The sequence below is a fragment of the Triturus cristatus genome, chromosome 1_2 (genome assembly GCF_964204655.1).
Source record: "Triturus cristatus chromosome 1_2, aTriCri1.1, whole genome shotgun sequence".
Taxonomy (NCBI): Eukaryota; Metazoa; Chordata; class Amphibia; order Caudata; family Salamandridae; genus Triturus; species Triturus cristatus.
The window spans coordinates 516,370,234-516,387,351 of NC_140580.1; the positions used below are offsets into that span (position 1 = coordinate 516,370,234).

Here is a 17,118-nt window from a genome sequence, read left to right on the forward strand (position 1 = left end):
TGGGACCCACAAATCTCGAAATCAACACTTAGGTTGTCCCAAATAACGGGAGGGATTAGTAAGGTCCAGTGAACCTCGGTCTTTAAACCAGCAGCCCCGGCCATAGAAATATATCGATTGCAAGCTAGAACTGCCTCATTGTATGGAGCTGAACTTTGGGGCCATAAAAACATATCCAAATTAACTAGGGCTGAGCAGGGTTTTATGAGAAGCCTCGTGGGTTTGCCTCTAAGCACACCGCTTATTCCTTTGCGATTTGATCTGAGGTTGGAACCAATTGAAGATTTAGCAGCTCTACGGCCCATGCTCTTTTGGAAAAGACTCTGGTCGGTGCCAGAATTGGCACCATACAGAGAGGAATTCATAGAGGTTTGGGCTCTAATAAAAAACAAGAATATCGCATGGTTATCCCATATTAAGAATCTTAGCATAAAGATCGGCAGGATTGAGCTCTGGGAATTTCCGGAGGTGTCCTGTTTAGGGACACCTAAAATGGAACTCATAAGTCAGATGAGGCAACAGAAACTACTTGCCCTACATGGCTTAAGCTCTATGGGGAAGCTTACTAAAGAGTTTCTCTTAGTAAAAGCCGAAATGCGAGCAGAAGTCTTCCTAGATACGGTTAAGACATGGTAGCTTACCGCTTAGGGCATTCACCCACAAATGGGCAAGATCAGAAAATACTGTTTGCCCGGCTTGTAACTACAACCGAGAAGACGTATGCCATGTTATGTTTTTCTGCCCTGCGTATCAATCAATAAGAAAAAAGTGGCTGCTCCCCCTTTGTAGGAATCTTGGGTTTAGACACTGTATACAGGCATGCAGGGTTTTAACATACGTTACCCATCCCCCCATTGTTTTTGCTGTGTCCCACTTCTTATATGGTTTGTGGCGAAGAAGGAAAAGTTTTATGTAAATATCCTCGCCTTTTATTAATTCTGTCTTTTTGATAACTACAAGTTTAATTCATTCTTAAATATTGTATTAACTTGCCTCTATTTATTGTTTTAATGAAGTGTGTATTCTTGTATGTATTTTAACCTGTACTTTTATGGTCTCCGACCGAAATAAAGTTATCAAATGAATGAATGAATGATGTGAAGAGCCTGTTCCTCCAGATACCAGAGCCTCAGAGCTCCAGATGAGCTCCCCATCTTAGGTGTAGGAATCCGTCCCTATCGTAGCCACAGCTGGAGGGAGAGAAGGCCATCCTACATGGCAGGTTTGTCTAATTCCTCCACCAAGCCACTTCCATAGCAGTGCTGGGGGAGATCACGATGGAGCCCAGCAGGTCTCCCATGTATTGTAGTCCAGGTCTGTCCCTCATATGCCAATGTGCATACAGGACTAGGAGAAAGCAGGAAGCTTGCAGCCCTAGAAATCTGAGAGCCTTTAGAACTGAAATTAATGTGTCATGCTGAAAGGATGAAATAATTCCCTGAATGTCATCAATCCTTTGAGGTGGAGGGAATGTGCAGAGAAAGGTGGTGTACAGTGCCAACCCTATGAACTGGAGTCGTTGGGAGGGCCGCAGGTGAGATTTGGGCTTGTTGATAAAAAGTCTGGGTCAAACAATAGGGATACTGTTGACTGCAAATGGCGCCACACAACCTCTAGCAAACTTGGTTTCATATGTCTTTTGTCCAGATACAGTAAGATAGGGATGCCCAACCCTCCTGAGATGTGCCACTGCCAATGCCATTGCCTTTGTGAAAATTCAAGGTGCTGATGTCAAGCCAAAAGTCAGTACCACAAATTGGCAGTGTGCAAAACCCACCACAAACTGCAAGTACTTCCAATGAGACCTCAGGATAGGGATGTGAAAGTAAGTATCCAGCAGGTCAAGAGTCACCATCCAGTCTCTAAGGTCCAACACCAGTAGAACTTGGACTAGCGTCAGCATCTTGAACTTCTCTTTTTTGAAGGTCAGGTCTCTGAGGTCCAGGATCAGATGCAGCCATCCTTCTTGGGCACTAAGAACATGAACTTCAGTGATCCCTGGCCCTTTTCCTATTCCAGCACTAACACCACAGCTCTCTTCTTCAGAAGTACTGCCACCTCCTGTTGAAGCACGGTCAGGTGGTTTGGGGTGGGGGGAGAAGGCGGAAGAGCATATGGGGTAGAGCCTGAAGGAAAGAGAGGGTGTTACTGCCTTCCCCAATCTGATGGACCCACAGGTACAAAGGGATAGCCTTCCAGGCTGAGAGAAAAAAGTGCACTTACCGATGGAGGATGGAGGTAAGGAAGTAAACTAGGCTTGCTTTCCTGAAGGTGGGAGGAGGAGGAGGAGGAGTAGGAGGAAGGTTGCGGAATGAAGCCTGGGCCCCTTCCTATGGGTCTACCTCTGTACTGTCTGAGATTTGGATTCATTTGCTGCTGCTGAACATATGGCTGATATTGTTGCCTGTTATAAAAAGAAAAGCCACTGGAGAAGTCACGAAAATCAAGAAATGTATCGTAATCCCTCAAGGCGGATGGGTGCTCCAAGCTCAGGAAACAAGCTGTGGGATTACTGGTCTTAAGCGCTCTAAAGGGGAATCAGCTCTGTTGCCAAACAGGAGTTCCCCATCAAAGGGTAGGCCTATCAAGCTATTTTTTACATTTGCTGAGAAGATTGAGGTTCTAAGCCAGGTGTGCCTCCTGATAGAGATTGAGGTCTCTATCACCCAGGCAATCGAGTCAGCCTTTTCCAGCCCCAAACTGATAATGTGCCTAAAGGCATTCTGTCCCTCATGAACCACTTTTTGAAAGCGCTGGTGCATGTCTTCCGGCACATAGGGTACTTCCATTTGGGCCATATCTCACAGGGAATGGGTGAATCTTGCTAGAAGACAGTTGGCATTAATGGATTTTAGCACCATGCTGCCCGCATCAAAGGACTACTTTCCTCATGCCTCTAGGAGCTTTGACCCCCTGTCAGGTAGGGTGGATGGGAATAACCCTCCTGATTGTCTAGAGCAGTAAGAAAGCCTGTATTATGTGGCTTTCAGGAGAAGTATGAATAGAGAGGAACAGCTGATCACCCAGAGCAGGGCCATCCAGCGGCCATGCAGTCTGTTAACCTCCATGGCCAAGGAAGGTTTCTCCCACGCTGCCATGACTGGCTTTAGGAGGGACACGTTATAGTGGAGTAGAGACTCCATTGTTGTGGCTGATGGGAGAAAAACCTCTGTGAGGACATTAGTTCTAGTATCTGCAGTTGAGAGTTGCAGATCTAGGGCCTCTGCAGCCTTCACTATGATCCTATGAACATACATCACCTTAGTCATTGGTGGTCCAGTAGGAAAGCCCATAGCCAGTTCAAGAAAGGTGTCCAAGCCGCTTGCAGATAATAAGCCTTGAAATTCTTCTCGTGCATCTTGATCCAAGTCCATATCCAGGGTGTCTGAGTCAGTGCTAAGGATTTCATGCAGCCTTTCCCTGTATTGTTCCTCTTCAATGAGGTGCTAGGCCTCTCTCTGAGATCTTATTTCAGAAGTGGGGCCAGGCATTGGCGCGGGCGGTGTCATTTCCGAGGTTGAGGTTTTGGGCAAGACCCATCAAATGGCATATCCATAAGTGAGGCCTGAAACCCAGGAGATCTCATCCATGCGTGGCGACAGAGGACCTCAATGGTACTGACTGCCAGGGCTAAGCAATCTGTGGTACCCAGGCCAAACTGAATACACATTTAGCTACATTTTGGCCATCCTGAATGATTTGCGCCAGGAAGGCCAGACAGTCTTCACTGATGGCCGGCAAGATCTCACTGGCCATGTCCCAAAAGCCATTCATGTATCAGCCAAGCAAACAATTTGTGGTGACCAACCTCAAGGATAGGCTGACTAAGGAGAACATTAGTTTTCCAAATGACTCAATCCTTTTGGACTCTGATGGGGTGGTCATAGGGAAGGAGCTGGGCTTCACCTTACTGGTAGAAGCTCAACTCTGAGGAGTGGGATACTGTGTTAAGTAGTCAGGGTTGCCTGGTGCCAGCATGTGGCTCCTGGCAACCTGCTGATTCACCGAAGGGCATGAAAAAGGCTTTGCCCATGTGCCCAACAGTGTGTCAGCCAGGTATTCATTGAAGGGCAACAAGGGCACAGAAGAAGTCTGTCCAGGTTGCAGGACCTCTGTAAGGATGTTAGTTTTGATCTCCCCGTGGGGAATCTGTAGATACAGGACCTCAGCTGCACATCTGATGATCATTGTGAAGGCACTGTCTTCTGTTGATGGTCCTGGGTTAGAAATCAACCCAGTATCAGGAGATGTATCAAACCCGCTGACTTCCTGTAAGTCAGTTTCCCAGTTATCTTCGTGGTTTGGGGGTGACACATCCCAATTATCAGCACTGTCGTCTCCAAAAGGTGGCAGACTGTGATCAGAGTCTGAACCAAAAAGCTGGTGGAGCAGCTGAGGGCGATTCTGCAGCAGGAGTAGTGTCCTGCCAGAATCCGAATGAATGGGGACAGGGCACATCAACATGAATTCCAGACATGAACTTATTTGAGGCCAAGACAAGTTCAGTTTAGAGTCAGAAACCAAGATAGGTATAGTGTCTTACTCTGGTGCCAGCAAAATCCATGCCTGCAGTTTGATACTGGAGTCAATGCCGAAGAGACTGACGCAAATTTAGGTGCAAGAGTGGGAGGTGGCAAGGACATGAGTGCAGAACCAGAAGCGGCTTTGAGGGGTACAGACAGTGCCAAGGACAAATCCACAGGTGGTAACCGACTGACAGATCAACTGGTGGTAACCCGACTGAAGGCACATGCAGGTCCTTGTCCAGAAGGTGCACTAGAAGGAATCAGGAGAGTGCCAAAGATGTGCAACATGCCCTCCCTGAAGGTATCGATCTGTTGATGGTAACAATGAACCAGGAGATCGAGGTGCTTTGGGACAAAAGTGGGAACTGGTGCCTAGGGTGATCAGGTGGCACACTGATGCCCTTGAAACTTCTTTAGAGACAGTGTGGCAGGATGAGGAGAAGTCCTGTTTGATCTTCTTGTGTTTCGGTTTCGTCTTGGACCAAGACTTACTTAAAGACGTCAACCATGACGATGACGTGTCGCAGGAATAACCTTGGGAGCTGGAGTGAATCTGCACTTTCAGGGTTGAGCAGGACTTGTGAGGTTTCTTCTGGTTTTTGGAGACATACAGCTTCGCTTCACGGTGCCAGATCAGTTTTCAATTCATGAGGACACACTCCTCACACAGCTTGAAATCGTGCCTTGAACCCAAACACAAAAGGCATAGTTCATGGGTGTCTGTCAAAGACATTTGTATGAGTCATCCCTGCATGGCTTAAATCCTGTAGTCTTCAGAGTGGACAAAGTTGCCTAACACACCAGTTTTAGGTTTTGGGAGAAAACAAAATCTTTTACAAAAATTAATGAAATGATGAAGAAAAAAGAGCAGAGTTTTGGATCTGTGTCTGAAAGTGTGGTACGAAAGCAGCTGACAGAGCAGTGAAGTCTACATCCGATCCGCTTTGTCCCTGCCAGGGTTTAATGAAAACGTGGAGCCACATGTGGCCACCTAATAGCGTTTGGGAGCACTGCTGTGAAAGTTCCCAGATCCAGTCTGGTGTCTGGGAATTATTATAAAGGTGAGAAATCTGACATTAGAAATATCCATCAGAAATAGCCAAGAAAGCAATATCTGCATTCTGCTGTGCACTGCATGTAAATCATGGATCACCAATTTGAATCCTTGTAAGACAGCTTAGTGTGTTAATGAATTTGCTTGACAGGTTCCTGTGTAACCTTCTGGCCATAAGCTATGATCTGATCCTGATAAATAATTCAGTGGGTTGTGTAATTGCTCCAAACATCAGCTTGTAACCTACATGGTATTTTTAACACTTGCAAGACTACCTCAAAACTTTCTTACTTCAAAGTCGATAAAATGAATGTCATTTCGTTGGGTTAGTAATTAACACCATTATTAAGTGTCATACATTAAGTTTATACTGTGTGCTGTATATATATTGCCATTATTATTATAGTAATACGCATGGTCTAACATACATATGTTACGTATAATGTGTTTTTTAACACATTATTTTACTTGTCTATTTTAAAGACGTCGCACAATGTAACTTAAACTAGTTTCTGCTGTCTTTTTTTATCTTTTCATTTCTATCATCATATATTTTATTAGTTTTTCCTATATAAATTCTCAGTTTAAAAAAGTCCAGAAACAGAGTGCTTTTGTATCGCAGAATGTGCCGGAATAGTCCCTTGCATTGTGATGGATGTGTACCCTTGCTTTGAGTGTCCAAACTGTAATTATGTCTGGATCCCTGATGCTGATTTTTGTTGTCATTGGGCGAACACAGATCATGCGTGTGCACCATGAAATAGGCCTGTCTCAAGGATTTCAATCTTTTCGGACTCAGAGGGGCGCCCAAAGCACCATTCTCATAGTTGAGGAAGGCTCCTGCTTTTGCCAGGAGTTTGGCAGCATACCGATCAGTAGGAGTCAACATGCCTTTTTACCTGTGTCACTGGAGTGAGGCCCACAGGCTAACTAATTTAAAGTTCTGCTGCTGTGTGCTTAACTCACCCTTGGTCTACATTGGAGTGCTGCACAGTGCGGACTTGTTACGTACATGTGCTGGGAGTATATGTGCCTTTGAATGGTACAATACAGGGATGATGTAGTGCTGGGCAATACGTGTGAATCATATATATGTGCTGGAGGAATGTGATAGGTGCAATACATGGAAGATGTAGTGCTGTGCAGTGTGTGTATGTAATATGCATGTGCTGGGTGTATGTATGACTGTGAATAGCACAATACAGGGATGATGCAGTGCTGGACAGTGTGTGTATCATATACATGTGCTGGATATATTTGTGCCTGTGAAAGGTACAATAAACGGAAGATGTAGTGTTGTGCAGTGTGTGTATGTTATAGGCATGTGCTGGGTGTATGTGTGCTTGTGAATGGTACAATACATGGAAGATTCTGGGTTCAATTTTGGGAGACCCAGGGCTAACTGGTGAAGCAGAGGAGGTAGATGACTACCCTCAGACAGATATATGATTTGCTGCATTCTTGTGAGCTGGATGGAAAATACTGGAAGAAAGGAGCGCCAAACTCTTCAGTGTATTTCAAAGGTGGATCTTTGATTCACAGACAGCTCTCTCTGAAGGGGCCTGGGCACATCACAGGAAGGTGATGGGGCTGGTAGGAGAATCATAGGCAATACGGCTAAGGCCTTTAGGTAACGTTTTGATACACATATCACTGTGGCAGACACCAAGGTGTGAACCTTTAGTCACTCTCATGGCTATCAGATTTGGAGTCTCTCCTGCTGTGATAGACTGCTTTCGGGAGGAAGGAAGAACAGAAGAGAGAGAACTTTAAAGGAAGCAGAACCCCAACATAAACTTCAAACACTCAGACTCTAAATCACATTTGGTGCCAAGAAATGGACTATAAGAAGGGGAGCTTGAAACCCTCAAAATGGTCACCTGTCAAACAGCCATTCAGGCTGTGCAAGGAGAAGCTCCACAAGATTTCTGCCTGTAACCAGGACAGGGGGTCAACGTCTGCTAGTTTCCCAGCTGGTTGAGGGGACATCAATCAGGGAATCCAATAGCATCTGCCCAAGAGTCTGGAGCACCAGTGCCTGCCTACTTGCCAAGACTAGTGTGCCCCTGTGAAGAAGAGGAAAGCGCTGGAGGGAGTGAGGTCCAGTGGGGAAATCCTAGTGAGTGGATCCTCGAAGTGAGGTGTGGGGAGATGAATGCTGCACTGATCAGGCCATTGCCTGAGTGCAGTGTTAATTTGGCACCCCTGTATGCCAGAAGGGGTGCCGTGAAGGTTGCTGCCTTGCAGATCTGCCCATAGCCCGTGTGCGGTAACAAGTTGGCAACCCCACATGCCAGGTGGGGCTGCTGTGCGGATCAGGCTGAAGCCTAAGTGCGTTACCAGAACGGTGACACCGTATATCAGGTGAGCAGCCGTGAAGACAGCTGATATGCTGATCGGTCCAGAGCCTGTGTGCAGAGGAGGAATGGTGACCCCCCATATGCCAGAGCGGGCACCGGAACTAAGCAAGAAGTGCGGATTCGTCAAGACTGTCGACGAAGGAACAAGGTAGCTGTGATAACCCTAGAGGGTCTGAGCCATGACTCAGGACCAGCACCAGGATCGTTGTACCACCCCCACCTGTGGGAGGAGCCTAAGAACTTACCCAATATCGAGTACCCCTCAGCCGCTGCCATCACAGGACCATGTGTGAGGAACTCGAGTACAGCCAACCGATGCCCACCTGATCCACGTGTGAAAAACTTACAAGAGACAGCTGATGCATGCCTCAGCGCACACAAAGGGGGTACCGTTGAATGCTCCGGTTGCTCCGATCCGGCTGCTGCGGGTAAGACTGATTTCGGCCTGGAAGGCCCTGGGGAACTTGCTTGCAAGATAGCGCTGTGGCATTGGAACACTTTTGACTTTCCTCAAGAATTAAAGTGGGACTCCTGTGATTCGAACTACTAGTGGGGCTTAGCCAGAAGGTCATCAATAGCGAGTGGGGAATAACCACTACCGCTATCTTGAGGGGAGTGGGAGTCAGGGACCCACCTATGAAACACGAGAGCCTTGACCTCAGGGAACTGTGTGTATTATTTGTGAATGTTGTATTTTATTTTGTGGTTGTATTTATAAATATTCCTTTTTTCATAAAAGCAAGTACTGAACTGGACAATCATTTATTGCGGCTCCTGCATGTATCTTTAGTTGTGAGACTGTGTTCACTCCCCGAGTCTATCCCCCCCGAGAAGCCTTGGACTGCTCGACCCACGCTACCACTGACAGTCAAGTGCTGAAGGGGTACTTGGCCCAGTTACTCAGGACCCATAGTATGTCACAAAGTGGTGGCTCGCAGAGGGAGTGCTGCGGGGCAGTGGGGCGGGGAGGGGCAGGGTGGGGGGAGTCGGCCATACAACGGCATGGAGTAAGTTAAGTTAATAAATACATAAAACTATTTACCTTGCCCTCGCTGCATCGCTCCCTCTGCCAGCCGCTACTGATCCTGATGTCACGCCTTGGGACATCAGGAATGAAAGACTTCAACCCCACGGTTGGACCCAGTAGCCCAGGTTTGGCTTGGGTTCTGACAGTTGCTCAAAAATAGATGCCTTAATGCTACTGCATAACTTTATTAGCTTTTTCCAGAGACTGTAAAAAATAGGTGTTTCTACAGCCTAGTGGTACTCATTCTAAAAATCTTGGCAGTTTGAAAGCAATTTATAACCTTCAAGTTACATTTAGATTCCATAGCGAGTACTTAACTCATTAACCTTGGAAGCACATTCTTGCATCTTAAAGCCACTATAACAACTATTCGCAGAATTCAAATAAAAATATGTCATTTATTGTCTTTTTTCTTTGCTGTTTCAGACCTGCTCCTTTGGTTCCTGCACAAAGTTCAAGATCCAACATTACTGCTTATGGGAAATGAAAAGAAAAAAGTTATATAATGATGTCCACAAAGTGAAGACAGAAGTTTGCACTAACGTTTACCTCCAGATGGAGTTCATTTCTTTCTGTATTGACAATTTTTTAATGTTTAAATTACCATTATTTTTTAAATCTCTGAGTTACTGCCTTTGGTGCTGTGCTATGCTATGGGGCTCTGTGTACTTGCTCAGGTACTACTAAATTAATAACTTATGTTGAATATGTATTACAGTGCAGAGCTCTGTAGTATATATTTATTTTACACAAAGCTGGATTTCCATGGAAGGAAACTGTTTCGTAATACTGTAGAACACTTGAAAAATTCTGCTTTAAAAATCTAACACTAAGTAATGTCTTTGGGTCCAGGCTTCCTAGAACTGAAATTTAACAATGTATTTATGAATGGCCTTTGAACTTGATCCACTGGTATACCAAGCAAATTATATGAATAATACATTCATTTTAAATTTCAAAATATTTCAATTTTGCATGATGGTTGTACTTATACTGTTACATATGAAGCTAAACTAAATAGACAGGTTATGACCATTAACTAGCGGAAAGGTAATAATGAAGAATTAAATTGTTTTAGCTATCGCAGCGGAAAGTTTCAATTCTATTAAGGACGCGGAGGGAAGGATTATGTTAATCTTGCTCCACTTTATTCCATAGAGCAGCCGTTTAAATAAACAAACTACGTTTCCCAGAAAAACATGAGGGAAAGAAAAACATCAGAACCAATCAGTAAACAGTCCAAGTAATATAGCCCTTCTTCACTGATTATGCCCCCTCTTTCTTTGTACGAGAGCTGCCTTCACAAGTTAAGATTTCGTCCAACATTGGCTCACTCCTGTTTGGATGCGGCAGTCCCTAAAACATAAGACTAAACTTGTAAAATCTTCTCACCTTACTCATAAAAACACAGACAAAAAATGTGAAACATTATTAAAAAAAAACAACCTACAATACCTCATATACAAAATAACATTACCATACATGCTAACAATAACTGCTGAAAGTTATCCTTATAAGAAATCCAAATATACGTATTGTTACGAGAAAACTCCTGAACCTCCCATCCCTGTAAAAACATTAGGGATGGATCAGCATCCTTGCTTGGGTGAGAATCATCCTTGCCTAGGAGTCCTTAATAGAATTGAAATTTTCTGTTACAATACCCAGGACATTTTATATTCTATGTCAGGACAGGAGGTGAGGATTAAGCTCGTTCAAAGCTTACTTACCACCATGGTAGCCATGTCTACTACCGGCTTAAAATAGAACGTCTTAAATGTGGAATCTGAGGACCAATCTGCCATATGCACTATGTCCATGAGGCGAGCCCCCAACAAAAAAGCTTTTGAGGCCATAGCACCTCTTGCCGAATGTGCTCCGAACACTGACATATCAATACCTGCCTCTTGCATGACATATCTCACCCATTGAGCTATGATAGGAGAAGATACCGCCATGGGTTAACCAAAGCTATCAGGAGCTGTCGTTCTCCCGCTGGACACACATCCTCTGTTAATACCACATATGCTTTAAGACATCGGACCACACAATTTTGGAACCTCCATAAACATCGAGTACAAAATAATCCTTGAATTACACTTTGAATGTCTTGTAATATGGAAAGTAGCCCCTTACTAGGTGAGAATCCTACCTGTAATATCCAGGGCCCAAACATTTGACACACTTTTGCTAGAAAGGAAACACAACAACATGGCCAGTTTAGCTGATAGTTATTTCCTCAATAGATATTTATTGCTCTTCCAACAGCGAAACAAGTTGAGGACTAAATCCACATCCCACAGGGTGGAATACCGAGGGATCGACAGCCTTACTCCCTTCATCAATTTGCTGATCAATGGATGTTCCTCCACCTGGAAACCTATGGGCAGATGAACTGCTGATATATCTGAACAGAAAGTATTTACTGAACTGTAAACCATACCGTCACTGACCAAAACGGACAAAAAATTAAAGATAGGAAACTCCTGATGCCAATGGATCAGCATCCTTCTGCCCCAAGCAGACCTGTATCTTTTATTGGTGCCATCCGCCCAGGCTTTGGACAGAAGACTTTGAGCCACTTCTGAAAGTCCTTTGACTTTCCACCTAGTCCTGCCTGTAATCCTCCAGGCCATGAGTGGAAGGTTCCTCTCCAGGCCAAATGGCGATGCAGCGTGTGCAATGTAATTTGTTTTATTTATTTATTTATTTATGTACTTACATCCAATCGGCCGTATGCCGGAGTTTACTGCGATTGCCCCTTTATTCAACAATTACATTACATCCAGATTTATGAGGGCAGCCTGACTTTCAGTAAAAATCAGGATGAGGGTGAGCGACCTGAAAGGAAGTCCTTACGAATTCCAGCCCAAAACACTGAATAGTCCCACACTTCTGGACCCACACTTCTGAAGTGACTTCCCCCAATTCTCTGAAAACAGTGCCAACCTTCCTCCCAATTCTAGTTGGGAAGAACTGAAAGTCCTTACCTTGGGTAGTTCCTTGGGCGCGTCCACATCCACCCCCTCTGCTTTCACGAGATCGCCGGAAGCGTCACGAGAGGTAAAAGATTTAATATCTCGCAGAGTCTTGGTATTGTCCCTGGCGGGAGCTTTAACATTTTGGGAGGCATTGGAAGCAAATCAGCCGAAGGAGCAACCCCTGTCAAGTACGGCTCCAGCAAATATCCTGGGGGAAAAATCTTTTTAATCAATGCCTGTGCCTTATCTAAAGAATTAAAGATGGCAGCTAATTTGCTAAACTCCTTAACTAAGGGTTCCCTGAATAATCCTTCCTACGCAGTGGGGCACGCTTCTGCTTTCACGAGATCGCCGGAAGCGTCACGAGAGGTAAAAGATTTAATATCTCGCAGAGTCTTGGTATTGTCCCTGGCGGGAGCTTTAACATTTTGGGAGGCATTGGAAGCAAATCAGCCGAAGGAGCAACCCCTGTCAAGTACGGCTCCAGCAAATATCCTGGGGGAAAAATCTTTTTAATCAATGCCTGTGCCTTATCTAAAGAATTAAAGATGGCAGCTAATTTGCTAAACTCCTTAACTAAGGGTTCCCTGAATAATCCTTCCTACGCAGTGGGGCACGCTTCTGAAGCAGCCAGATTTCCAAGTTATGGATCCACCTTAATCAAAAGCGAACGCCACCTCTCTGCAGAGAGCACACAATTGCATTGCCCAACAAAATCATAGCTCTTTGGGCCCATCCAAAAGGAACTTTGGGAGATATGAGCTTGCCAGACTGCGTGGCTTCTTCAGCCATGTCTAATATCTTTGTGATTGGCCCTGTGAAACCCAATAACTAGCATTGGCATGACCGCCATGAGCGATCATTGCCCTTCTTTGGGTCCTGAATATATTTTGTCAAGAACATAACCATACACTCATCTAGCTCCGGAGTAAGGCCACCTTGCCCTCCAGAAACGGCCGGGGACACTCCACCCGTAGGCAGGCTCGAACATCTTTGTCCAGTGCCTTATACGAAGCCTCGATGGCACATACACCACCACCTTCTCTTTTTTATTTTTTTTATTTTATTTATCTGCAGTTAGTACACCTCATAAAAAAAATAAAGACACATCAGCATAAATACATAGCAGGAGAATGCAAAGTGCCAAACATGAGATACAGTAAGAAATTTATAAAAGCAGATTTAAAAAAGAAAAAACTTTTTTTAAGTCTAGCTCGACTGATTACTGGTCATTTCTCTCCAGATTGAGACCGGCGCCCATAATTTTTGGCCAAAATCACGCATTTTTTTACCCTTCTGTTCATACAAACCGTTCTCCATGTTATGAATACTCAACAGCCTAGAAAGCCACATTTGAAAAGACGGGGCCATAGTATCTTTCCAGCCTGAGGAGATTAAAATCCTCAATACCGCAACCGACATAAAAACCAACGCTTCTTCAGCTTGAGACAGTTTTTGCTTATTATCACAACCCAGCAGCATCAGGGTAGGGGATAGATCGATCTTATGACCTAGCAGCCCCTCCCAAAATTTACAGACTTCCCTCTGTACTGGAGCAAGTGAGCTACAATGGAAAAACATGTGCAGGAGATCTGCTGGCCCAGAGTTGCATCTAGGACATTTATCATCCCCCCTGACCCCCCAGGCATATAATTTGGCTGGGGAATGATATAGATTAAATACCGTTTTATAATGCTGGGCCCTCAGGTTGGTGGATCTAAAAACTTTTTTATTCAGGGAAATGGCCAGGTCTAGGTCAGCATCGGGGTCATCTAATTTCCGGGCCAGAGATACTTCCATTTTTTCCATATCATCTGGTATTTCCAAGATAAGCTGCTTATATACCAATTTAATCTTTTTAGGCCCTGCCATTAACAGTTCAATAACAGAGACAACCTCCATTGACAGGGGTTTTGGTCTCACTGCCTTAAATGCTCGGGCAACTTGACCATAGAGAAACCACTGATTGGTCGGAATACCATACAAGTGTTGGATAGTATCAAAACCGAGCGGAGCATGGTTCCCCCAAATATCGCCTAGAGACCTAATACCAAAATTTCTCCAGGTCTGTAAATTCCTATGAGACCCAACAAAGGGAAGCAAACTAGAGTTACAGAGATGGAGATAACGATTTACCTTAGGAATTTTACATAGCTTCGAAATAGATCTCCAAACCTCCCATACCCCTTCCAAAATCTTCAAACGAGGCCTCTTATAAAACCTGCGATCCACCTCACGCCACAACAGCCCAGCAGCCTGTTCCCCGATTAACAGCTCAAAGATAGAAGGTAGATCCGAGGCTAACAAATTAACACCATCATGGTTGACCTCCTGTTGGAACAGGATGGACATTTGTGTCAAAAGGCATGACCAATGATACAATCTTAGATTTGGTAAGGCCAAACCACCCCTTTCCCTGGGAAGGGACATATAGTTAGTTGAACGCCTAATCCTGCCATACTGCCAAACAAATTTGATAAAGATAGATTCCAACCTTTTAATAATTTTCTCATCCAAAAATAAGGGTATGGCCCTAAACAAATAGAGAACTCTAGGGAAGATAGACATTTTTAATACGTTTACCCGCCCAATCAAAGAAAGGTGTAGCACGTCTATCCTCTTTAGCTCTTTTTCAATGGATTTTATGATTGGAGGATAGTTCTCCGCAATTATTTCCCCGACTGAGGCATTGATCTTAATCCCTAAATAGGTTGCTGACTCCACATACCTCGAGTCGCTTTTAACTATATTCGGAGAGCAAATTATTTGGGTTTTGGTCTCGTTAAGAAGGTAACCAGACCGCTTACCAAATTCCTCTGTTATTTCAACCAAGGCCGTAAGCGCCTGCTGGGGGTTGTCTGTAATTATTGCCAGGTCATCGGCATAGGCAAAAATTTTACTAGTATGACCATTACAAACCACCGGGCTAATCCTAGAAGACCCCAAGATTTTCTGAATAAGAGGGTCTATATAAAGCGCAAAGAGGATTGGGGAGCATGGGCAACCTTGGCGGGTGCCCCTCTTAATAACTAGTTTCTCAGAGCTCTCACCCATAACCACCACCCTAGCAACAGGATCTACATACATTGCTTGGAGAGCTCTGATAACCTTTCCACCAAATCCTCTGCCCACCAATACACCCCAAAGGAAATCCCAGACAACCCTGTCGAAGGCTTTTTCTGCGTCGAGCAGAATCATGGCGATCTCCCCTCCCCCCGCACCCTGGGCGTCGAACAGTGCTATAGCTCTTCTAACATGGTAAGTTGTACCGCGGCCCGGAATAAAACCATGCTGCCAGGGGGAGACAAGACCGCCAATGATCCTGCCCAACCTCTTAGCCCAAACTTTAGAGTATATCTTCGTGTTTGCATTTATGAGCGATATCGGACGATAAGAGCCAAGTTTCTCCAGGGGTTTCCCCTTCTTATGAAAAACCACGATGTTGGTTTCTCGCCAGGAGGCTGGAACCACTCCCGTGAACATTATTCCGTTGAACAAATCCACTAATAATGGAATGACTACCGATTCAAGACTTTTATATACTTCCAGGGGGATCCCGTCCGGGCCAGCGGCCTTACCAGAGGCCAGTTCGTGCAAGGCTTCTAAGATTTCCCCCTCGCTAATATCCCTATCCAGTTCAGCCTTCTCACAGGTGTTAAGACGGGGGCCGTTATCATCCACATCGAGGTCTTGTTTATCACCCTGAGCTTCGTCGTCATACAGGCGCTGATAGAAATCTTTAAAAGCCTGTAGAATCTCGTTTGGCTGTGTAAATATCTTGCCATTTTCCTCGATCAAGGAAATAATATTTCTGGCTCTCCCCTGTCTTATTTGCAGGGCCAATACTCTACCTGCCTGCTCCCCCGTTTCATATCGTTTAGCTCTGGATATCTGATACTCTGCTGAAACTTTCTGAGTCAAAGACTTCTGAAGTTCAGCTCTGATTTTTAACAAATCGCTCTGACTCCTCCTACTGTCCCTACCCCTGATTATATCTCTCATATGCAGTTCTTCAACTGTAGTCAGAATACCTACTAATTTCTCACCTTCCCTCTTGTCCTCCTTTCTTAATCTAGCCCCGAAGCCTATAGATTCCCCCCTTAAAGCCGCTTTAAAAGAGTCCCAAACAATGATCCTGGAGGCACTATAGCGATTGGCAGCAAAAACCGCATCTGCCAATTTCAAAATATGCCCGGTGAATCTGGCATCTCCCAATAGTTGCCTCTCAAACGTCCACCTAGACCTGACCCTAGCAGGACCAGATATTTCATGGGACAATATAAGCGGATTATGGTCGGACAATATCTTCGGGGGTTTAGGTATTCCAACCTTATTTAATTCATTGGCAGAGATGAGGAAATAGTCCAATTTGGAGAATTTCTGAAAGGGATTTGAAAAGTAAGTATAACCCTGATTTAATGGCTCTTTTGCCTCCCAGACGTCCTTAAGCCCATGTGAATTAATAAGGGCCTTTATTGCCCTAAACACTCTTGGTTTTCTACCCCGATATACCACGGAGTTACTCCAATCAGCAGAGATATTGAAATCGCCACACATAATAATGGGGGCTGGCCAGGACGCGAGTTCTAATTCTAGAAAGTTAAATAGCTCCGGATCGTCTTCATTTGAGCCATACACCACACAGAGTGTCTGGCCGCTTGCGAGTTCGATCAGAGCCCATCTACCATTGCTATCTGATTTAGTCCTTCTGACCCCACCCAGAGTTTTTTTTACTAGGATAGCGACCCCTCTAATTGTAGAGGATTGAGTAGAACATGCTACCAAATCAAAACCAGTAAGGAACAACAATTTCCTTTTAGACCATGGAAGGTGGGTCTCCTGAAGGCACAGTATATCAATTCTGTTATTCTTGGTAAAATATCCCATCCTTAAACGTTTCTTCCAATCATTCAACCCACCTATATTCAGAGAACAAACCCTAATGCAGATCATCTTGACATGAAAAAACAACGGCACTATAAACCTGCTTTTCAAACTGCTTCTGAAGCATTACCGCTATTATCTGACAAAAAAGAAAAAAACAGAGAAAAAAAAATAAACAAGGTGAAACAAACTGCATTTTTTACCCCAATTTTTTCCCCGTTGAACCCCACCACCCCACCTGCCCCCCAACCACCCTGAACTCCCTCCCTACCAGAGAGATCCCCAC

At 44.7% G+C, this 17,118-nt stretch overlaps 1 protein-coding gene across 1 annotated transcript in view; it reads left to right on the forward strand.

Annotated features, from left to right (window-relative positions):
- ADAM12 (ADAM metallopeptidase domain 12) overlaps positions 1-12,598 on the forward strand; it is a 2,563,649-nt gene extending 2,551,051 nt beyond the window's left edge. The window contains exon 23 of the mRNA XM_085606237.1: positions 9,394-12,598. Within this exon, the coding sequence (XP_085462363.1) occupies positions 9,394-9,454 (61 nt within the window). The 3' untranslated portion in view covers positions 9,455-12,598. The remainder of the gene's footprint in view (positions 1-9,393) is intronic.
- Positions 12,599-17,118: the final 4,520 nt, after the last annotated feature.